At 40.3% G+C, this 24,680-nt stretch overlaps 1 protein-coding gene across 4 annotated transcripts in view; it reads right to left on the bottom strand.

The window, feature by feature from the left end:
• The window catches only part of LOC111593508, a 132,403-nt gene that overhangs the window by 34,393 nt on the left and 73,330 nt on the right, over positions 1-24,680 (bottom strand). For all 4 annotated transcript variants that reach the window (XM_023306295.2, XM_030223586.1, XM_030223587.1 and 1 more), the window contains exons 6-7: positions 9,402-9,511; positions 7,888-8,053 (exon numbers count right to left, since the gene is read on the bottom strand). In XM_023306295.2, coding sequence (XP_023162063.1) covers positions 7,888-8,053; positions 9,402-9,511 — 276 coding nt within the window. The remainder of the gene's footprint in view (positions 1-7,887; positions 8,054-9,401; positions 9,512-24,680) is intronic.

Here is a 24,680-nt window from a genome sequence, read left to right as displayed (position 1 = left end):
TGTGCTTTTGTCGCCGTGCTACGTGCGGCATTATCGAACACAAGCCACTTGCCTCGCGGTGTGGCAAAGACCTCACCCATAGCAGCAGCGTCGCCTCTTTCTGCCATGTCAGCAGCATAATAATTGCAAAGGCACACCCACACGCAAAGATAAGAGTGCCTTGTGGGCTGTAGACACCTGTGCAGACAATATATTGATAAAATTTGGTAAGTTTTGCTTTACTGTGCCAACTTATAATTACGTCAATTAAGACGCTATCAATAAGGCATTGATTCGCATTTGACAACTATAAAAGCTCCAGATATGAACCATGGAGCGAGATAAGAAAGCAACTATGAGCTTGACTCAGGCTCTGATGGGCATTGAGAAGCTTCACAAATGGCAAACATATTGTACGGATTGGCACATCTGCTTGGAGGTCTCCCGAATGTGGGATGTGATGTTGCCCAAGGGAAAATATTCGAGAGCTGTCGAAGCGACTGATCCCTCTGCTTCAAAGGTCTCAGTGCTGCATCGCTTCTATGACATGACTTCCACAAATTCGTAAGCTGAAACATAGTCAAATGTAAAGACATTTTAAATACTTGAAAATCTAACTGATATTGCCAACCTAAGCAGCTGCAGCGTAAGAATGTTCGAAAACAGCATCACTCCTGCTGTGTTTCACACTGCGTAGCTTATTGACTTGGCATTCACTTTAATATTCGATGTCATTCTCTGGCTCTTTGTTCAATTAAATGCGAATTAATGTCAAATTTTAATTAAAAATAATTTCGACTTGGCCAACGGTGCGTATGGAAATTGTGGCATTGCGCATACGCAGCGTTGTGCAGCAACTTGAAATTGAGCTTGAAAATACGCTTTGAGCTCCTTTGCAAATTCCTTACTACACTGTAAGGCAATACGATATGAATATTATAAATATATATATACTGCACAACAAAGTCTAATTGGAGTCAATTAAATATCTAATTGGAAGCAAATTGATTTAATATTGATAAAGGCATTTTGTATATGATACAAAACAGCTAGCTTTTCTAGCAGTGTATACATCTGCGTAGCTGCTGCATTGTTGCCAAACTGAAACTAATTAAAATAAACTGTCAGAGCGATGGAATAGCGAGGAGGAAAACTGGGAAATTGGGAAAAGCTGAGCAAATGCAATCAATGCAGGACTTTACTTTCCACTTAGCTACATATCACGGCCATGCTCCCTGGCCAGACAATGGCCGGCAATTAATTAATTGCCGGCATGTTGAATGAAGAAAAAGCCACGGCCATAAATTAATATGAAAAGCTGGAGGTGGGGCAAATCTGCGCGCTCGCACAATATTTTATATTCATGTTTCGTGAAAAGCCGCGCGCGCGATTCGTGTCGCAAATAATGAGATGAAATGCGTGCCAGGATATATTAAAATATTAAAATAGCCGCAGAGTAGGCGGACTCAAGGTGCAGGGAGACAGCGAGAGAGGGGCGAGAGGGGGGAGAGAGAAGGAGAGTTGCGCCAAGGGTAACTAACAAATGGAACGCACAGCTGACAAATAGATGGACGCGACAGCCAAATAATTTATATTTCAATTTTTTGTGTCATTGTTAAATGCCACGTAGCTGCTGAAAGCGGGCATATGAGTGCGTGCATCTGGTTGGGAATCGAAGAAGTGGAGATCTAGCTTCTTGCTGAAGAGAATATTGAATACGTATCTTCAGTCAGCAGAGGCTTTACCTCCAGCTTCTCTGACTCTAGATTTTCAGAGACTTCTGAGTGGCTCAATCAGTCAATCAGTTAATCAATCATTCAATCAAACTCGAATTATGTAAACTTCAATTATCATTTTTATTGAAGAGTTTTGGCAGCTTAGAGTTTCTTTTTTTTACAGGGTATTTGAGACTTTAGCTTGACTCGCTTGAAATCTTTTGCCTTTTTTGTTTTTTTTTTTTTTTTGGCGTGCTGAGTTGCTGTGTCTGCTCTTGAATTTATTGTGGCAAAAACGACAGCGGGGCGTGGCATGAACACAATTGCTAAATGGCAAAGTGACAGGCTCACGATTAGGGGTGTAGTAGAAGTAGGGGATGTAGGAAGTGCAGGCGGCTGTAAAGAATGTAGCGAAATGTGGGCAAAGTACGAAATATAGGCGAAGTAGGAAATGCAGAGGCTGTAGGGGATGCTGGGGGTGTAGGGGGTATACGAGGGAGTAAGGGCAGCGGGAGTGAAGGAAGTACGAGGGGATGTAAAGGTGTAGCAGAAGCAGCCGCCGAGGGCTAAGACTGTGCCTGAGGCTAGTTTTTTTTTTTTGCTGCCGCAAAATATTCTCGAGCAATTAATAATGCATATTAAAATGTAAAATGCCTTGGCAGACGAGCGTAAAATGGAATTTATGATTACAATAATTTGTAATGCACGGAAGAGATAATGTGAGCAAGTGTATGTAATGCCCACACTGTGTACAATGCCGGAATATCTGCTAGACGGTGACAGAGGGCGAGGGTAGGACTCTAAGTTTGATTGGAGAAGCTGCAATCGTTGTTCGATTGATTGATTGATTGACTTAGACTTTTATAATTGCGATTTCGTTACATCTCCAAGCCGCACTTTACACACATCTCAATGTCTGCTATCATGCTGTATCGATTTCTTGGCTTGGCTTTGCTATCGATTGAACTGAATACTTCTTGGGCAATTGTGCAGAGGTGGGCAGGGCGGGCGGCGGGCGGCGGGTTGCCGTTAAGATTATTAAGGTTAGTTTGGGGTCCGCTTCCATTTGGAACTCCATTTGACAGCTGTGTTTGCCAGCTTTATTTCCCACGTGGTGCCCTTGCCGCTGTTGTCAGAGTCGAGTTGAGTGTCGACTGCTGCTTGATCCGCACCTCGTTGCCAGATATGGCCCCGTCTGGCTGCTAATGGGCCAAGTTAGGCGTTTCTTGGCAGCAGTCACGCGCCCATTCGCCAGGCTCAGACGACAGCGAATGCTGAACTGGCTTTTGAACTTGCACTTGGACTTGGACTTCAACTTGGACTTTCTCTCTCTATCTCTCTCTGTCTCTGTCTCTGTCTCTGTCTCTGTCTCTTTTCGACTTTTTCTGTATGGCGCTTCATAAATTTAATTGTCACGTACACACACATGTCTCGCTCACTCTGCCTCTCCCACCCTCTCTCTCTCTCTCTCTATTGCGTGGGGCTGTCTCATAATACGTGTTTATAACTCTCGCCTGCTATTACGCCGCGTATGCGTTTATATGGATCAGCATTCTAAATGATGTATTTACTGCATAATTTCATCTATTTGTGTGTGGGCCCAGGCACAGCAATACTCTGCACGAACTCAAGCCAGGAAGAGAGTATATTGGCTTCAAGCAATATTCCCAATCAACATCAACATCTGCCCGTTTCTTGCAAACTATCGATAACTTTTTGCATTTCCATAAAATCTATCGATATGAAACTTCGGATGCATATGGTCGAGATTTAGCAAATTTGTCCTCCTCTCCCTATTCTCTGTACCCTACACTGGGGTATATTCTCTTAGTTATGTATCGATAATATAATTTGATAAATATCATGGATATCTGCTAGCAATAGGCTTCTATGTCAAATACTCTAACTAGCTTCAATCTGGTTGTTTACCCTCGCTTACTGAGTGAAAGGAGTATATTGGCTTGGTACATTTTGTTGTTCTAACGACTGCTCAACCGCTGTCCTTCCGGCCTTCTGTCTGTCCGACTGTCATCCGACTATCTGTCCGTCTATCCATCCCTTTATCGGTCTGAACATCCGTCCGTCCGTCTATCAATTCGTCCGTTTATCTGTCCGTCCGACATGAAAGTAAACCATGTCATTTAGAACTTATAACTTCTACTGTGTTCGTAGAAAATCGGAAAAAAAAACAATATTTCTTTCAGATTTCTGTTCCATAGGTGCTAAACATTGAATCTACTCCAGACTGCCTCTTGGGATTAATTTTAAGCTAAAGCTCTTCGTCCACTGTGGGCTTAGGCAATTGGAACACAAATTCATTCCAAATTCTCAAAGTTGAATTCGTCAAATGTCAGAAGTAATCCTTCTTCTCCGCAGATAGAGCTCAGACTTCTGTGACCACACTTTCCCCTGTACACACTTTCGTATTTCGTTCTATCTTTAAGATCGTATTTAACAAACTTAGCAATGCCCATTTTCGTTTCCGTTTTGGCATTTTTTTTCGCCATTCCCTGGTTAAAAGGGTATAAAAGCACAGTTAAAAGGCATTTGCTGCACAAAGGCATTGTTGTTGCACTTGTTGTGGGGCGTGCCTAGAGGCATAGCTGGAGCGTGGACAGGATAGCCGGAGCAGCAGGGGGCAGGCGTTCTATATGCATGGGCATTATGCTCGACAAAAGTTTGCTTCAACATTTTTGTTGACAATGCATGCGAGCTGCACTTGTGTGCACAGGTCTCTCCCCCTCTCTGTGCGTGTGATTTGCAGTGCGTGTCAGTTGCTGCCTTTTGGCACTGAAGTGCTGAATACAAATATGTCACGCAGTTCTCTAAGCAGCACTCGCACTCTCGAATGTGACACGCATCAAATCACTTTAGACGAGCGCACTTAACGCCTCTCCTATGGCTCCGAGCACGCCTCCTACGCCCCATACGCCTCCTACGCACTCCCTGCCTGCATGCCACACCAACCCACTCTTAACCTCTTCGCAAATGGGAATGCAATGAATTAAAGCTGCGACAAGGACAAACAATCAACGAGAGAGGTGGGAAGACAATGGCAACTGAAGCTGAATGGAATAAACGAAGATTAATCGTTGAACAACCAAAGAAAAACTTAATTTAGCAATAAGAAGAAGAAGTAGAAGGAGAAGAAGACGAAGCGAAAATATTTGAATTTGTACAAAGTCAAGACACAAGTGCTTTGCGACTCAAAATGTGTATCTAGCTAGAGCTGCAAAGCTTTTAGAGTTGCTAGACTGAACAAGATTTATGTATATGCATATAAATAAATATCGATAATATATATATATATAAATATATATATATATATATATATATTTTTATATAGCTTAATGCTTGCACAAGTCTTGGGCGCTTTTAAGGCTGTTTAACTGAAAATCTCTAGCAAAAAGTGGAGCTTTCAAAGTGCATGAAAGCTCTAGTGATATTAAAAGCTTTCTTTCTCTCAATTTCATGTAAATGGAAAAGGTTATCCATATTTTAAAAGTGTATACAAAGATACTTGATGTAGCATTTCGTCTACAACTTATTTCCGAAGCAGTGCTAAGAGCACATAGTTCGATATTTAATATTTCACTCGAGCGTTATCTGATATAAAAGTTAAAATTTCATTCAGTTTGTTTGATCTGAGTGGAGGAGCATTGACAGCTCGTTTCGCTGTCATTCTCTATTTACGCTCAAAGGGCAAAAAAGCATAATTAAAATCTACGGTAAATAAACGGCTCTGACAACAGATGAGCATGGGGGAGCTCAGGGCTTGGCCAATACGAAAAGTTTCGCAATAAAATGCAGTTAATAAACTTTTGACCGTCCATCCGTCCGGTTAGCAGTCAATATACATACGAGGATTATTAAAAAGGTGGAGCTCATATAAAAGTGTAAGAGTGAGCATAGGCAGGGTGCGTGGATACCCTGTAAAATCAAAGCTATGCAAAAGAGATAGAGATAGAGATAGAGATAGAGATAGAGATAGAGATAGAGATAGAGATAGAGATAGAGATAGAGATAGAGATAGAGATAGAGATAGAGATAGAGATAGAGATAAGATAGAGATAGAGATAGGAAGAGTAGAGATAGAGATAGAGATAGAATAGAGATAGAGATAGAGATTAGTAGAGATAGAGATAAGATAGATATAGAGATAGAGATAAGATAGAGATAGAGATAAGATAGAGATAGAGATAGAGATAGAATAGAGATAGGATAGAGATAGAGATATGCGGGAGATAGAGATATAGATAGAGATAGAGATAGAGATAGAGATAGAGATAGAGATAGAGATAGAGATAGAGATAGATATAGAGATAGAGATAGAGATATAGATAGAGATAGAGATATAGATAGAGACATAGCTAGAGATAGAGCAAGAGATAGAGATAGAGATAGCGATAGAGATAGAGAATAGAGATAGAGATAGAGATAGAGATAGATCTGAGATATAGATAAGAGATAGAGATAGAGATGAGATGAGATAGAGATAGAGATAGAGATAGAGATAGAGATAGAGATAGAGATAGAGATAGAGATAGAGATAGAGATAGAGATAGAGATAGAGATAGAGATAGAGATAGAGATAGAGATAGAGATAGAGATAGAGATAGAGATAGAGATAGAGATAGAGATAGAGATAGAGATAGAGATAGAGATAGAGATAGAGATAGAGATAGAGATAGAGATAGAGATAGAGATAGAGATAGAGATAGAGATAGAGATAGAGATAGAGATAGAGATAGAGATAGAGATAGAGATAGAGATAGAGATAGAGATAGAGATAGAGATAGAGATAGAGATAGAGATAGAGATAGAGATAGAGATAGAGATAGAGATAGAGATAGAGATAGAGATAGAGATAGAGATAGAGATAGAGATAGAGATAGAGATAGAGATAGAGATAGAGATAGAGATAGAGATAGAGATAGAGATAGAGATAGAGATAGAGATAGAGATAGAGATAGAGATAGAGATAGAGATAGAGATAGAGATAGAGATAGAGATAGAGATAGAGATAGAGATAGAGATAGAGATAGATAGAGATAGAGATAGAGATAGAGATAGAGATAGAGATAGAGATAGAGATAGAGATAGAGATAGAGATAGAGATAGAGATAGATCTTGGAACCCCTTTAATTAAATGGGCTCAATTCTATTTTGGTTTTTTATTATTTTTGTCAAATATGAAAGGAAATAAAGGAAAATGAAAACTGAATTAAAAGTTTATGTCGGCGGAAAAATGGCGAATGTTTTCTATGTTACGCATGTGTGTGTGCGTGTGTGTGTGTGTGTTACACGAAATATGTTTGAACAACTTTATTGTGCAAAATGCCAAACATTCTTCAAGTTGTGGACTTGCAAGCGCTTTTCTATGTCTGCTCCCTGCTCAGGCACTGCAAATATGTAGCTCTCTCTCTTCCCGTTGCTCGCGTTCTCTCTCTCTCTCTCTCTCTCTCTCTATCTCTCTATCTCTATGGGTGTGTGGATTGCTAGGCGCGCAAATCTCATTTGAATTATAATGATGGCGCCGGCAGCTTCACACACACAAGGATATTGTATTACAGCTCTGTTGTCGACGACTGCCAGATACCCTTTACTATCGATTTTTGCTATCGATTTTCAACAATTTAGCTTAACATTGAGTTAGTTGTGATGTCAAATGTTGACAGGCACCTTAACACGGCGAAATTAAGTTCGTATTTCCATTGCTGCAACTCCATTTTTCAGTTACCGATCACATGCCAAAGTTGACAGCCACTTAAACAGCCTGCCAAATTTAATATGTTGTTATCTTTTAATTATAATGGGAAACATACTAGATTTGACAAGACGTTAAAGTCGCATTGCTACTGCTGCTCTCTCTATGTGCACAGGGTATGAGCTAAAAAGACTATATGTGCCGCATATGTAAAGGGTAGGACAGCGAGAGAGTGAGGGAGAGAGAGAGAGAAAGCGTGTGTGTGTGTGTGTGCGTGTGTAAGGGTGCGGGGCCAAAGTGTTGCCTGCTTGCTTTGTAAGCCACATTTGGCCCTGGCACTGCGTTCTGCCAGCCAGCGCTGCTGGGCACAATTTGGCTTTTACAACCAAACGGGAGAAAGCACAAAAGTACATATATATATATATGAAAATAAAAAAGAGAGAGAGAGATAGGGAAGGGGGGAGGTAACGAAATGTGACTACATACCTGAACAAGCTTGCGGCGGCAGTGGAAATATTAACGTCGTTGAGCTCTTGCGCCTGGCTACCGCACAGCCCAGAGATTGCGGCTTGAAGCTGCGCAGCTGTTGCATAAAATCCGAGCACTCCATTAGGGCAACGTCGGCGAAATGCAGATCGCACAGTATTTGGTTCTGTATTCAAAAAATAAGCACAAGAACAGGAGAAAGAGAGTGAGTGAGTGAGTGAGAGTGACTAAGAGAGTTATGTGTGTAAATGATTTATATTATTTGTTGCTGTTGCCACATTGCGAACTAAGCGAGCTGCCAACGGAGCAGCTGGCACAGTATGCAACCTACTCAATACACTGTACACATATAGAATGGAGTGTATTCGTTGCTCTGATGTGTCGTAGATGCGACTGGTATTGGATGATTAATAAACTCTTCATAAGTCTTCAGCTCGTCGGCAGACAGACAGACCTTCTGTTCTAGCTCGAGGCGAGCATTGATTTAGGCCAGGCATATAGAAACTACTTTATGTTGTTAGCCTCGTCTTTAACTGCCTGCAGACTAATTTTAAGCCATTTTCAATGGCTTTGAGTAGTCGAATAAAATTAGACCAATTGAATATTTAGTCAATTTTTAGTCAGAAAAGGCTATTGTTGCGCATTGCTGTTGGTCTCATATTAATTTTTTATTTATTGCAATATTTTTGTTTAAATTGTTTTGCCATTGAATATTAATCAGAAAAGCAGTCCAAAGCTTTTGGCTATTTCGCCTCAGGCGCAGTGCTGTTGCTGCTGCTGCTATACATTGCGTATGCTTAATGAGTGCTTTGTTGCACGTAAAAGAAATTTATATAATAATATCTTGTACTATGCAGAGCTTGATTAGTTCCATTAGTTGATATAAAATTGTTATTTGATGTCGCAACTTTCCCAAGTAAAGCCTAAGATTCGAGTCTGTGCCATTAGAGCATTGAAATCGGGCGAATTCTTTTATTTTGGGTAATAGACCTTGAGGCCCAGTTTCTGCGAACCACAGCCAGCTAAATTATAGAAAACAACGTCCAATGATATCCTTAGCTATCATCTCAATGCTGAACAGCAGTTCGCCAGGAGTGAAGTGAAGCTCAAAGCTTAGGCTGACAGCCAGAGCCAGAATACTTTCCATATGAAAGACGTAGGCTATCTCTCCCTCTCTGAAGATGTCCCTGTGAACAGTGTATTGAGCAGTCGGCCATAGCTAGCTGCAAATGCTGACAGTTTTTTCTGCTCTTTTAAAGGCAACTTTACTGCAGCAGCAGCAACAACAACAATGTAATTGACTTTATTAACAATCTCCGTGCATATGTGAGTATGTGTGTGATTGTGTGTGGGAATACCAAAAGTGAAATGAAAAGTAAATCAAATCGTATTTCACATTTCATGCGTAAATTGTTCACCTAATGACCTGAACGCAGAATATGAGCAAATGCATTCAAAATGAGCTTCGTGTATTGCCTCTAAATGCGTGTGTGTGTGTGTGTATTAGCACATACCTTAAACCTTCTGGCGCGCTTCTGATTGGGCCCAGTCAGATTGAGGCCACACGAGTTGCAGCGCAAACATTCCTCATGATAATGATTGTTATCATAAAGCGGCGATGGCTCTGCGAATACACAAATATAAATAAGCATATGCATATTAGATATGAATACTACATGCAGTAACAGTAATACTAATTCTATATATAGACCTCATACAAATCTCTCACATACATAGCTCTAACAACTGCCTTAGCTGCATGGGCTTTACATAGTATTTTCGAAAGCTCCTCGAAGCCAATGAATCTGCATTTACAGTTATGTTTATATATATATATATATATATATATATATATATATATATATATATATATATATATATATATATATATATATCGTATATATATATACATATGTTTTGAGTAACACTTCATAGACTTTTTGTGTGAGAACAGCTCAAATTTGATACGTAATCGCTGAGCGGACTTAAAATGGTAAACGGAAGAGGAGTGCTCGACTAGCTAATACCCAGACAACCATGCCAAGCAGCTGGCATAAATGCATCTATAACATATAGACATATAAGCTGTATAAGATCAGAGAATATATGTATCTATCGACTCGTTACTGATACTGTAAAAGTAAGAGCTGAGTCTGTTTATTAAGGCTACACACTGCAGTTGTATTAGTGTGCCATCGATAGAGTTTATATAGAGTTGCTGGGAGATAATTTTCCGAGTGAGTTTGCACTTCCCATTTCTGGCTTCAGTGCTTCAATAAAAAGCTAAAAAAAAAAAAAAAAGCTAAAAAGTTGGCTACTTAAACCATGCGAACAGGGTCGTTATGCTTGTCACTGGGGTCGACACAGAGAAGCAACTAGAAATGATCAGTTTGCAAAGCACTGCTAGGCAGACGGATAGGACTGCAACTGATGTTGATCAAGAATAAACATATATATATATATATATATATATATATATATATATAGATCAGTGAATAAAGCTGACTAATGTTAGGTAAAGCAACAGCTGAGCTGTCAATGCTGATCAGTAATATATATATACAAGTCACTGCCACAGCCACTGGGCTCCGATCTAATTGTGGAACGCTTAAAAACAAATTAGTTGTCTCAGCAGTCACATTCAGTTTAATTGAAATTGGGATAATGCCCTGCATTAGGTGACCACGGAATGCAAATCAATTCGGCCAACTCACACACACGTCGAGCAGAGTAAAGTGCACATGGTGGGCGTGGCTGGCTAGCTAGTTGGGTAGGCGGAGTGTGTGGTCTCGGGCTACAACACGCTCATTAATTTGCATAACGGCTGTGCCAATGCAGAAGGCAACAAGGACATGAGCAACAGCAGCAGCTGGAGGAGAGGAGTTAAGTGGAGGAAGCTGGGAGCTGGGAGCCAAGGCAGCAGCCGTTGTCATTTTGCTGAGCGAGTCAATTACAAGCGGAAATGAGTTTCTAATACAAGCAAATTGATGCTGCACAGACCAATCTACACACACACACACATACACACACACACACACGCGCTGGCAAAAGCGCAAAAATTTGCTTGTTGAGTTGATGAATGGCTGTTTGATGGGTTTTTGCTTTTGGCCAAACGGGTTGGCTGCCTGGCTGCCTGCCTGACAAGGGACGTTTTAGGCATGTCAGCTTGTTTCCAGTGTCATAGCAATCAAGTAGCTATATATACATATACATATTATAATAATAATAATAATAATAAGCACACACACATAGACTTGCTCGACACCCGGAAATCATAATTAAATGAATCAGGCAAGTGGAAACATATTATGAATATGCGCAAAACATCCAAAGGACTCACAATGCGGTTGCCAGTGGCTAAAGAGTTATGACCACGCCCACGTGTAGCAAGGCAACTATGTACACTTATATATATATAGACTAGGAGCACCCAAGTAAAGCCCATTTCTTGGCTAGTTTGTAAGCTGCAGCTTTAAGTTCGCTAAAGTTAATTAAAGTTCAGTTACATAAAACCAAAGCTGGAGTTTTGGCCTAATCAATTGTGGTCAATAAGGAAAAGCCTTGCTTTCAGCGCAACTCATATGTTGCCACTGATTTGTCTAGCAATAATCGCAGCTGAGATCCATTTCAACAGCTTCTCTGTAACATCGCTTGGAGCTGAGTGAAAATATTTTAAAATTTTCATACAATTTAATTTTGTATTTCTTGTTTAATTTCCGTGTTGTTTCAGCTCTGCTTCTATTTATATTAATCCAGATTTATTCTCAGTTTTTATTTACTCTTCTATCTGCTATAAAATAAATGTTTTGACTGTGTCTCATAGTGCGTATGCGTTATATGTGGAATTTTCTATAAAATATTTAAGCTTAAATAACATTTTTTATTAATTTATGGAAATTTATGTATTCAACTTGAGCGGAATGCAATAAGCTTTGCAGAAATATATGTAAGTGTGCTGTAGTCGAGTCTGCACGACTGACAAATACCCTATATAAAAAGTTTCGAAATATTTGGGGACAGGTGTAAAGGCAGTGTGAAATGTCGAGTCTTCAGCTCTTGACAGTCAGACATGCCTACATAAAATTCTTGCTCGAGGCGAGCATTGATTCAGGTCAGGCATATATATATATATATTTCTATGTGTTGTGAGTTCCGCCCTTAGCCGTCTGCACCCCAATTTTAAACGAATTTTAATGACTTCAGGGCTTTAAATAGTTCAATGAAATATGCTCGATTTAGCCAATCGAATATTTAGTCAATTTTGTTATTCATTGTTGTTGGCCTTCTGTTAATTTGATGTTTATTGCAACATTTTTGTTTGAATTGTTTTGCTATTGAATATTAATTGGAAAAGCATTGCAAAGCTTTTAGCTATTTCGCCTCAGGCGCATTGCTGCTGCTGCTGCTGCTGCTGCTGCTATACGTTGCGTATGCTTAATTAGTGCTTTGTTGCTCTTACAAGGAATTTATGTAATAATTGTCAGAAATGTGTTGCATCAAAGAGAGAGAGGCAGGCACAGGGAGAGAGAGGGAGATAGAAGGAGAGAAAGGGACAGTCTGTGCAGTGTCGTAAATTGCATTGTCAAGTGCAAGGCAGTTTGCCTTTGGCAATATGATTCGAGTAGTTGATATATGCACATATAGTCCAATGGCACAAATTGCAAAATCTAAAACAGAACAGAGAGAGAGAGAGAGCAGGACAGCAAACATTATATAGACCACAATAAGGTTCGAATCGTTTATGCCATCTGTGGGATATTTCCATACCCTGAACTCGACGAATAATGCAAAGCAGGGTATATTGTTTTGCCTTCAATGCAAGTCGTTGCTTTCAGGTATATATGTATTCGTGATCAGCTTAATTGGTTATCGATAACTTTTTTAGTTATTAAGTTATACAGAAATTTGGATTCGTTTTTTTCTGGGTGCATACGAGTCGTTCACTCCCCACTTAAGCACTGCTACTTGTTTCAATTTTTTCGTTTTTTTCTTTCCATTGTTGCTTTTTCAGATTCTGTTGTGTGGCCCTTTCTGTGGCCAGCTTGCAGTGATTGCTTTTGACTTTCATTGGATGGCTTTTTGATTGGGGCACATCGTTTGAGGGCCCTTATCTTTTATCTATGCGCCAAGCAATAACAACAAGCTGAAGCCCGGTCAAAGCAGTTTTTAAGTGCAAGCCAACAATATGCAGAAATGAGAAAATCTCTTTCTCTATTTGCATCGTTTCAGCTTTGCACTCGCAAATGCTTCAAATGCTGTAATATTCGACTTAGCTGGCGAAGCTATATATTTATAATGTATATATATTGTTATTCGGGTGAAGCAGCTTAGCTTGGCTTAAAGCTAAGCTAAGCGACATAAATATTTAAATATATTTATTTCCTGTGGTTACTAGCTGGTGCAAGGGCTCTCTTTTAGAGAGCTCTATATGATCTGTGAAGCTTGAACTTGAACTTGATTAGAGTCCAGTCAGTTCAGTTAGGTGGATCCATAGGGCATGGGGCATGAACTGATTAAACTCGGCTGAGCCTCGAGGCTCAGTGAGTGCTTGCTAAATGAGTGAAATACTTCGGCTATAGCCTCCCAATGAGCACCTTCCCCAACTAGGCAGTAACTGAGACCTATTAAACTCAGCATCTAATAGACGTTGTATCTAGAGAAAAGTTTCGCAAGTTAAGTAAAATATTTCGCTCCAGGCAGCCTATGTATCGAGTCCCTTGACTCACCACGCAGAACTCGGCATTGAAAGACTTGAAGCGATTGTAAAATATCTAAAATATTTCGCAGACATTTCGACAAAGGCCTTTCCACTTCCATCAGGCAGTAAATTAACTCCAATGAACACTGAATCTAATTGACTAAAAGTTCTCAAAATTGCTATGCAGATAGGAGTTAGGTAAATGGAATCCAAGCGATTGAGCTCGAGATCTGAAAGAGTTGAGCCTCTGAAATTAGATATGCAGATGAGTGTTTGGCAAAAGAAATAGAATATTTCCCACATATAAAGCAGACGCCGAGTCGAGTTTGAGCGGCAACTCATAAATGCAAATTATGCTCGCAATGCTGCAAGCAGCACACATAATCGCATCACAAATACATGAGTTATTCAGGCGAGGCAGGGCACTGGCACAGGCTAAAGACTTTTATTTATTCATGAAACAAATTTGCTAATTGAAAACCAACCAAGAATTTTGTAGACTTACGCCACACACAGCACCCGAAGGCGTTTTCTTTTCGCTCTTTTTTGGCAACAATCTCAACTTTTCGACTGGCTTTTATGACAAGCCAGAAAAGGGAAACTTTTGCAGCTGCAATTTGCAGTTTGGCTGCGGGCTGAGCGAGCGACATTTAAATATATAAATTCATGACTTTGATAAATTGCCAACTAATGGCCGGGAAGAATGCGAAACTTCTGCTTCAGCTCTTCTATATAGTGCCAGCGTGTGTGTGGCTTAGCCGTAGCGCTGCAAATTAGGCGTGCAGCCGTTAAAGTGAGACGCGTCTGTGACCTTAAGCATTCTCAAGTGATTTTCGCTAGGTTTTTGTAATAAGAAGAAGCAGCAGTAGCTTCTTCTTATTATAATATTTTGTTCTGACTTTGGCCAAAACAATGGCTGCCTAATGGCTCGTGACTGGCAGGCAGCTCACAGCAGAGTAGGGTAGTCGAAGTGGGCTGAATGCATATTGCAAGCTCTGGTCACCCAACCACCCTCCACTCCCTTTCTCTATCAACGACAGCAATTTGTTTAGTGCACTAAGATTGCAAATAAGTAGCTGCTGCAGTCAGGGCGGAGGGCGTGTCGGCGCAGCCCTTAAGCTTAATTGAGCGCAAATAATTTGAAGCTTTGAAATTCCACTCAACTAACAAAGTCGCCCAGCGCGCTTTCTGCCATTCATCCAATCAAGAGGCCAAGTCAGAGTTTACAGAATTTCAATTGAATTTCAATGCCATAAAATTAGCAAATCATAGAGAGAGAAAGCAATTGTCTACCAACGGAAACTTAAGCACTTCAAGATGTATATATATACATAAGTTCTGCTAATTAGAGGCAAAGCTGAGGCAGTTCTGCAGGGCATATGGAAGCCTCAACCTCAAAGACTTCAATGTTAAATACCTTTTTGATGCTCTTGCACAACACACAGACTGCAGCTCTTCACTGTTCGAACACACAGAATCGGTTTTAATTAAAGCAGCCCAAATCAAAGTCAAATGTCAACCAAGGCTCCATCTAATTGGCTTTGCATAAGTCAAAGCTGCGACTGTAAGGGGTGACCCAGCAAGAGTGATAGCCATATGTTAGCAGTAGTTTGGGTTATCGATAAGAGGTAGTAGCTGAAGTACTCAGTGAGGCTTGTCATTTGTTTGTCAAGCATTTAATATTGATGTTTGTTGAAGCAAAAGCAGTTGGTCAATAGAGTTAAGAAATATGCAAATTTCAAGCCGCAAACTGAATTTGCTTGCCCCTGGCTGAATGTTCAAGCATGAATACTTGGCAAACATTGCAATATATAAGCCATATATGATTTGTTGCCTGATAGTGACACGCTTTGGCTGCAGCGAGCAAGTGTGTGGAATGCATCAAATGTGAAAATATTTTTATTCGAGTTTTCCTGCAGTGTGTGAAATTATTTAAAAATTAGGTTAACAAAACTTTGGCTTAGTTGCATAGCTGGCAGCTGTCTGATAGAAGTTGGCCTAACTCAGTTAGCTCACAGCGAGCGGCCATCAATTAGCCACCGCAGTGCAAGCTCAACACTGTGAAGCGGCTCGCAGCTGTTGTTAGAAGCGACTTCTGCGAAAGTTTACCTAATGCTGCAAGCAAAGCAGCCTTTTGATAAAACTTGCTACACACTTAATGGCATATCTCTAGCTGCAACACAAAGTCAAATTTAATTTAATAACTCAAGCCGTCTTTGTTTTATTGTAATTTCCTTGGGCATCGCTCTTATTGGGTCAAAGCAAAATGTTTTGAAATATTTTGCATTTTCCATTCGAGTTCGTTCAAATTGCAGTTGTTGTTATGCTACTAAGCTGCATAAAATAAGTTTTGTAACTCAATTTTAGCAACACATTGAAATTGTTTTACTAACTAACGCAACCTGAGCTCGACTCGGCCAAAAGAGTTTCATGTAGCGCCTGTCAGGCGTTGCTGTTGTTGCAACGTCATCAGCTGAGGCATGTGCCATACGCTGTGCTTAAGTCGCAGTTTATGTGGCTGACAGCGCGGGTAATTAGCTGCCTGTCAGATCGTGATTATAGCAAAAGGTTTTCAGCTTCAGCTTGGCCTAGACTCGAGCTCGCTTAGACTTGAGCTTGGCTAGGCTGACGCATTTCTTTATTGGGCTCTGGGCATATAATTATACGAAGTGCACACACAACGCTGGTTAAGTCTATCTCGTCGTCTGTCTGCACTTTAACAAATGCCCAAGTCGAGTAGGCGTACGTGGGCGTGGCACGTGCGTATACTCATATGTTGTTTTCGGGGTCAAGTGGGGCAGGCGCCGAGCTGAAACGGCGTCATTGTTCCAGGCGCCGTCGGCCAATGTCTGTGACGGCATTTGGGTCACTTCACTTCACTTTTTAATTAATTTGTAAATGGGCCACGAAGGAGGTCGTTCGCATAGCCGACGCATTGATAAGCGCGACGCACTGCAAAATCATAAAATACACACACACACACACGCACACACACCAGCACACACAGCGACAGCATTGCGCACATGTCTTAACGACTTGTTTTTGCGTCTCGCCAAAAAGTATGCAACATAAATTCCACTGGCCACGCCCACTCGGCACGTAAACGCCCCGCGGCATAATGCGCCTCTTAATGGAATTAACGTGCGTAAAAATTGCGTTGCGTCTGCTTTTAGAGCAACAGAGAAACCCTGCCCCCGACCTTCATGCCCCACATGTGGCAAGCGGAGGGTAAACAGGCAACAACGACTGCTCAATACTCGTTCACGCTGCGAAAATAGTTCGATTTGCAACGAAATCTGATGTTTATTCATACGTTGATCCTTCACTAGACTCCAGCCAGCTCAACAGTTGTGTGAGGCAGGAGCTCACTAAGGGAGCCACTTGCTGTAGGGTATAGAGACACGCCTCTCTTGGGCGCAGCTTAATACTTTTTGGGACGAGGCTTCATATATATATTGGCACGCAAAACCCATATACGCTTTTCCCAAATGCGAGCGAGTATAATAAGAAGTCGTCGCCTCGTTATTTTTTTTCGAGCTGTGATTAATTTTTATTTATATTTTTTGTGTGCGCATTTGGCAGGCAGCCGAGTCGAGGCGAGACGTCTCGAGCGAGTCGCGAGTCTGAAAAGCGAAGCGAATTTGATTTATAAACATGCAACACTTCGTGGGCCACTTGTTGCATGTGGCATGTGTGTGAGTGTGTAGAGAAAGGGAGCGGGAGAGTAAGAGAGGGAGGGAAAAGAGAAAGAGAGGAGGTAGCTGTTTGAGGAAGAAAGCGAGGAGAAGAGAGTGAGAGAGAGAGAGAGGGTGGGAGATAGGGGAAGAGAGGAAGGGAGAGAGAAAGTGAGAGAGTGAAAAAGAGATAGATAGGGAGAAAGAGAGTGTATAAAATGGGTGTGAGAGAGAGGGATAGAGAGAGGAAGAGAGAGAAAGAGAGAGAGAGAGTGAGAAGGAGAGCACGAGAAAAAGATGCTGAGAGCACAGACAGAGAGAGAAAAAGATTGAGCGAGTGCGAGTATCTCTATGTACTCCGAGAAAGACAGAGAGAGAGAGAGAGAGAAAGAGAGAGATAGATTAAAGAGACACAGTTACAGAGAGATAGAGTCAGGCGTTAGTATTTACATAGAAATAGTTAAGCTGTATGTCCACATGTCCACTTGGAGTGTCATATATTTTCTTGTATACGCCTTAAAGCTTGTAACATTTGAATATCGATAAAAATCGATATTCGAACTTGGTTTGCATACAAAGACAATGAGCATTTGCGACTTTGCATATCCTTTAATCGTGCCCACTCAAATTATAACAATAGAGACTTCGTCTGTTTCAGAGGCTACGTTAGAGGTGCGAGGTATCTGCTAGTCGGGCACCTCTAACTGAAACACTTTTACTTGCTTTGCTTTAATTTGCAATTTCTAGTCAAAAGATTTGCAAACATTTAACCAAACCTACAGAGATATGGTCTAATTGCCAAGGGGCACAGAGGGACAGGGGGAGAGAGGGAGGGAAATCTCTGGGCGATATCTATATATATTTCTACCCTTTTGCTGCTGCTATTTACATAAAAAGTTTTTAGATATGTTGCGAGATCCTGGCTTGGAGTGTGGGGCATATGTGAAATTGAGCTGCGAGGCGGCCACAAAGGGAGAGAAAAAATCAGCAGCCAAAGTGCAACAAAAGTTAATTCAGTTTTCAAATGGTTTCTGCTTCTGCTTCTTCTTCTTTTTTCTATCTTAAATAAAGAAAACGCACACACACGCACGCGGTGTGAAAATCTTGTGTTTGCGTGCCGAAACGAAAAGCGAAAAACTTTTTTATACAAATGCCAAAAAGTTTTAGCTCCACACACATTTCAAATACCCTGTAAAGCTAAAGCACAATTCGAAAAAGGCAACTCCTAGAGCGCTCTCTGATATTTGGATTATTTACAGGGTACATTGCCCCAACTAGTATGAAAATCATATTTGCTTCTCTTTTGGAAACAAATAAAATACAAATTTGCTTAGAATTCCCAAAAGGTTTAGGCAAACAGTAAAACTTAACTCACAACTGAGAAAGAAACAAATTTGCATGATATGGCATAAAAATTAGTTATATGAGCTCTATTTAGCATGACGCAGCACGAAATTAGGCTCTTATTTGTAATTCTCAAAGGGTTTCAGCTTAGAGCTAGAATAAGCTAAGGAAAGCAGATGAGTTTGAGTTCGTTTAAGTCAAGCTGACATCTACAGGGTATCTATATAAGTTATTCAGCTTATCTGTGTGTAGCTGCGTGCGTGTGTGTGTGAGCTGTCATTGTCGATTTGCGTGCGAACGGTATTAGCAGCACTGTCATCGCCGGTCAACGTACCCCGTGTGCCATGCTGAAGTTTAGAAGCTTTGCATTTCAGAAAGGTGAGTCAGCTGCGTGCGAGAGAAAAGCAGCCACCGCGCGGATGAAGAGAGAATGAGTGAGAGAGAGAGGTAGGGAGAAGGAGAGGAACAGTGTGAGTGGGAGAGCCAAGTCAGCAAACAGGAAATTGTTGGGGTATGCCTTGGGGGTAGCCGGGCGCTGTCTACGACATCGAATGCCTGACAATCTTTGCTTATTCACTCACATCCTTGCGCTCAACTTCGTCCTCGTCCTCGCTCAATCAATGTCAGCTATGCGCACAGCCCCCTGTCCCCTGTTCCCTGTCCCCTGCCCCATTCCCTCTGCCTGCTCCTGCTCCTGCTCCTGCTCCAGCTTCATCATTCTAGTGAAACTTTCGCCTCGCTCGGCTCGCCTTTGATGCTCAGTGTCCCACTGTCCATTCGCCCGTCCGTCTGTCTGCCTGCTTGTCTGTCTGCCTGTCTGTGGTCATGCTCCTGCAGCTGCCATCCTGTAGACCTTGTCCTCGCCTTGTCGCGTCGTTGTTGTAGTTAAATCATTCGGAATTTTATTGAGTAAACTGTTTTGTAATTATTTTCATCTGCTGCTGCCACGTCATGCAAGGCCCCACTACCATCTTCCGCTTCGTTATTCCTGTCTCACTCTCCGTGTCTTTTGGCTGCTCCAATTAGCAAAGCATCAACATGTTACGGTCCTTGGTTTGCCACTTGTTATTTTTTTTCTATTTCCCATTTGCAGCTCCCCTGATTCCTCCTCTTCTATATTTTTTTGCTTAACTCATTTGCTGTGGCAGAGATTTTTGTTTGCTTGCTGAGCCAGAAAGTAGCGGTGGGCAGATGCGGGGATGCGCTGGCGGTAAGTTGTGATTGAGGTTTTCTGATTTGTTCAAATTTTGTGGCACTGCATATCAAAATGTTGGACAAGTCACGAAACGCCTCCAAATGTCCTCCAGCTGGAGCTAATTGTGCTTGTCGTTCTATGAATTTTGTATGTGGCACTTAAAGTGGCCATGTATGTGCCACAAATAAAAGCACTGAGATGCAGTAACTGCGACACTAGAATGAAGCGAAACTCAACCCAGCCTCAGACTGGCATCTGTCTTAAGCGAACAAGGAGGTGAGCTCTGCTCTAGTTGAGTTATTAATAGTATATGCTTAAAATGAAAGGAAGAAAAATATGATATATGATACATGAAATATGATATATGATATATGATATACGATATATGATATATGATATATGATATATGATATATGATATATGATATATGATATATGATATATGATATATGAAATATGATATATGATATATGATATATGATATATGATATATGATATATGATATATGATATATGATATATGATATATGATATATGATATATGATATATGATATATGATATATGATATATGATATATGATATATGATATATGATATATGATATATGATATATGATATATGATATATGATATATGATATATGATATATGATATATGATATATGATATATGATATATGATATATGATATATGATATATGATATATGATATATGATATATGATATATGATATATGATATATGATATATGATATATGATATATGATATATGATATATGATATATGATATATGATATATGATATATGATATATGATATATGATATATGATATATGATATATGATATATGATATATGATATATGATATATGATATATGATATATGATATATGATATATGATATATGATATATGATATATGATATATGATATATGATATATGATATATGATATATGATATATGATATATGATATATGATATATGATATATGATATATGATATATGATATGATATATGATATATGATATATGATATATGATATATGATATGGAGCAACGTGAATTGATTCGAAAAGCAAAACGCAGCTGGTTAAAGTTTGGGGCAGCAGCTAAAGCTAATCCACCAGCTACACACATATATTTATATATATGTATGTGGAGCATATAGTATATTTGTAATACATACTGATATGAATGTATGGCTAACAACTTGGAACTTAATTAAATTCTTAACGTTTGCCAAATAACAACAAAAAAGCAACAAGAAGAAGAAGATGAAAGCAGAGCGAAAAAGTAAGCGAAGCAAGCGACTAACAACAGGCTAGCCAAAATGAAAGCAATAACTTCAAACTTCAACACCAACAGGGCTAACACACATACACACACACACACACACACGTCGCACATGTCATTTAAGTTTTATACGCTTTTACCGTCTAATGGGTCAGGTGATTTTCTATTGTCGTCGCCTGCTGCTCTGCGTCTTGCTGCTGGACTCTGCATGTTTAAGCCAAATTACTAAAATATATACACACGCACACACATACACACACACACACATACACACACACACATAATGACTGACTCTTTCTCACTCGCTCTCCCTCTTTCTGCTCGTTTGCTTTGTTGAAGCTGCTTTTCTTTTCTTCTTTTTTTTTATTTATTTGGTTGCATTGTCTGAGTGTGTGTGCGTGTGTGTGTGGGTGTGCCTTAGCTGTGCGTACGTGTGTGTGTTCTTTTTGTGTGTGTTTTAATGAATCTGTGTACGGTCAGCTCGGCCATTCTATTTGTAAATGCTGTTAATTGAGCTAAAGCTAAACGCTATGTCTTCGCCTCGTCTTACCACACGTCTTACCCCTTCTCCAGCCACCAGCTGTGCCACCTGGTTTGCTGTTTGTGGTGCCAAAGCAACTGATAGGTTGCTTCCAATTAGTGAGTGTGGCAAACGCCTGCTATGCATACCCTGTAATAATGATTCCATGAGGTAGTTCCAATGCTGCCTGAGCAAACGGCAAACATTAAGTATTATTCAAACAGTTCAGTGTTATCGATAACTTGAAACATATTTATCGAAAGTTGTATCAGTCTTGACTGCTCAGCCTGTGTATGGGCTTTGCTAGAGATCTTCAGCTTTTCCTTTAAGATTTCAAATTTGTTAGAATATTGACTTATTCCACAGGCAGTCAGAGTCGCGAGCTGAATTGTGTTAAAGGTTATTTGTGCGTAGATTATTCTGTGTTCGTGTACTAAAACATGGTCAAAGGGGCAATTGGGGTCACACGCACACACACACTCGCAGAGAGAGAGAGAGAGAGAGAGAGACTCGCACATAAATAATGCGAATGGGCGCAGTCCAATTGCCACGAAACTAAAATACTGTCTCAATAAATATAATAAAAATAAAAATAATAATAAAAATATTATTATTATTATTATTATTATTACTGTTACGACTGTGGCGCCGGGCTCTTGCCTGATTCTCAGCTTATGTATTTTCATTTATTGCTTGCTCTCCTTGCTGCTGTCGTTGTTGTTGTTGGTGCCTTGCGACGCTTTCCACAACCGCTGTCCGGCTGTCAAATATTTCAAGAAATGACAGCTGTTAATGGCATTATACGTCTTGCCAAGGGCGTGAGCGAGCGGAGCAGCATATCAGGTGAGTCGCTCGACTGAGTCAGTGCTAAGTGCCGGCGATAGCTGCCGGAGGCAACAGAAACTGCAAGTCGCAACGGGAAGGTGGACAAAACATGACAGGCAATACATATGGGATTGTTGAGGAGCGAAGAGATGGAGGGCAGAGGGGTAGAAAAGAGCAAAGAAGAGAAATGAAATGGAAAGAAGGGAAGGGGAGAGAAGACAAGAGAAGAGATGAAGGGAGGAGGGCAGAGAATAGAAGAGCAGAAAAGGAGTAGATTGGAATGAAAATGAAGGAAAGAGAAGATTGAATAGAATAGTAAATAAAGACAAAGAAAAGAAATGAAGATAAGAAAATTGAGAAGAAAAAGAGTTGAGAAGAAAGGAGGGAAGAAAAAGGAAAAGACGGGCAGAGAAGACATAATAATAATATGAAAGAAAAACCAAGGAGGGAAATGGCTAGAGAAGAGAAGAAGAAAGCAGAGAAGAGAACGAAAAGACAGCGGGAAAGAAGACGAGAAAGCAGAATATAAAAGAAAATGAGAAGAAACAAGAGAAGAAAAGTGAAGTTGCTATGAAAATAGAGAAAGGAAGAGGAGAGAAGAGGAAGAAGAATGGTCAAAGAAGAGCGAAGCGAAAAGAGAGAAAAAATGAAAAGGAGAGAAAGAAGGAAACAAGAGAAATGAAAAGGAAAGAGTCTTCTGCCCTTTAAAGCGAATAGGTGGAAAGATAGGAAAATAAAAGGTAGCAGAGAAGCGGAGTGGAGAGACGCGAGCGTAAGGGAAGTGGAGTGAGAGGAGTTGTAGAAAATAGCCGTTAGCTGTAGCCGAGCCTTTAGATTGATGGCATCGATGGCTTTCGCTTGGCTTGGGCGGCGGCGGCGCCGCTGTTGTTTACGGCCAGGCCTTGCTTGAGTGCCTGGCCCGGAATGACTGCCATAACAATTTGCGTTTTATGATGGCCGAAGAAAACTGTTGCAGATTTTTGAGGATTCTGGCCGTAGAAGCAGCAGCAGCTGCCGTTAATCTTGCAACATTTGGCCGAAACGAGCTGCGTTATGAGTGCGACTCAATACGAATTGCCATTCGGCCGTCCGCTGTAGTAGCCAATCAATCAGTTAGTCAACTAAACTCGTTAAGCAAACAATCAATTACGCGTCTGCGACTGTTTCAACTGGCAATTACTCTATGCGATATATAATACGTATATATATATATATAAATTTCTTTTATTGTTATAGCCTGGAGCTAGGCGGCGCATTCATTAAGCAACATAATCTAATATACATTGAGTCCGTAAGTGTTGGCAGCTGGCACTAATCAATCAGTTTGTCGATTGACTGCCTGTGGCAGAGGCATGAGAGAGGACAGTTTACCACAGCTCATCAATCAGTTGATTGATTCGAGTCGACGTTATAACTGAATTTGTTGTACTATAACTGTAAGTAAGTGACTAAGGTAGCAAGAGTTGCTCAAGCGAAGCGTTCTGTTGTCTATCAATCAAGTGGCAATGATACCTCACTTGGCTCAGACATAATGAGGCAAGAATCAAACTCGTTGTTAGTCTTTAGCCCACTCAAGCAACACGCGTCAATCAATCAGCAAGGTTAATCAACAAGCTAAAGTCAATCGCAGCAGTTATGATAAGACAGGCTAACAAAACAACCAACTTTAAGAACTCAATCAACTAAGTCAAAGTAACTCATTAACAAATCAATCAAGCTGCGGCACACAGCTTTAATTGAATCTTGCAAAACACACAAAAAAATAAAACTAAAGAGAGAAAGAGAGAGAGAGAGAGAGAGAGAGGGAAAACCAAATTGCACATGCTTATAAAGAACGAGCGCTTCATAAATCAATCAAGCGTAATCCATCAATTAAAGCCGAGCCACCCGGGCATTGGCCACGTTATTAATGCATTCATAAAGCTATCAATGGCTAATGAAACGTGCACATCAAGTAGAGTCAACGTCTTGACCTTGAAGATTTACTTTTTAGCATGGCAACTAGATATTTTAATTATATGATATATATATATATATTATATAGTTAGTCTCATTAGACATAAATATGTGATTGGCTTCTGAAACGCGTGTATTGAGCCATCAATGTATTGACCTTGAACAGCTTAGCAATTTACCAACACTGCACAATATCTGGCTGACATGCGCTATACATATATATATATATATATATATATATATATACATTGTAGTTAAGATCCCAATGGACATAAACCAATCAATGCCAAATTAAAC

This window comes from Drosophila hydei, unplaced genomic scaffold, assembly GCF_003285905.1.
Source record: "Drosophila hydei strain 15085-1641.00,03,60 unplaced genomic scaffold, DhydRS2 tig00000237-arrow-arrow-pilon, whole genome shotgun sequence".
Classification (NCBI taxonomy): domain Eukaryota; kingdom Metazoa; phylum Arthropoda; class Insecta; order Diptera; family Drosophilidae; genus Drosophila; species Drosophila hydei.
Note: the sequence above shows the minus strand (reverse complement) of the source record. Positions and strands in the feature narration are given on the sequence as shown.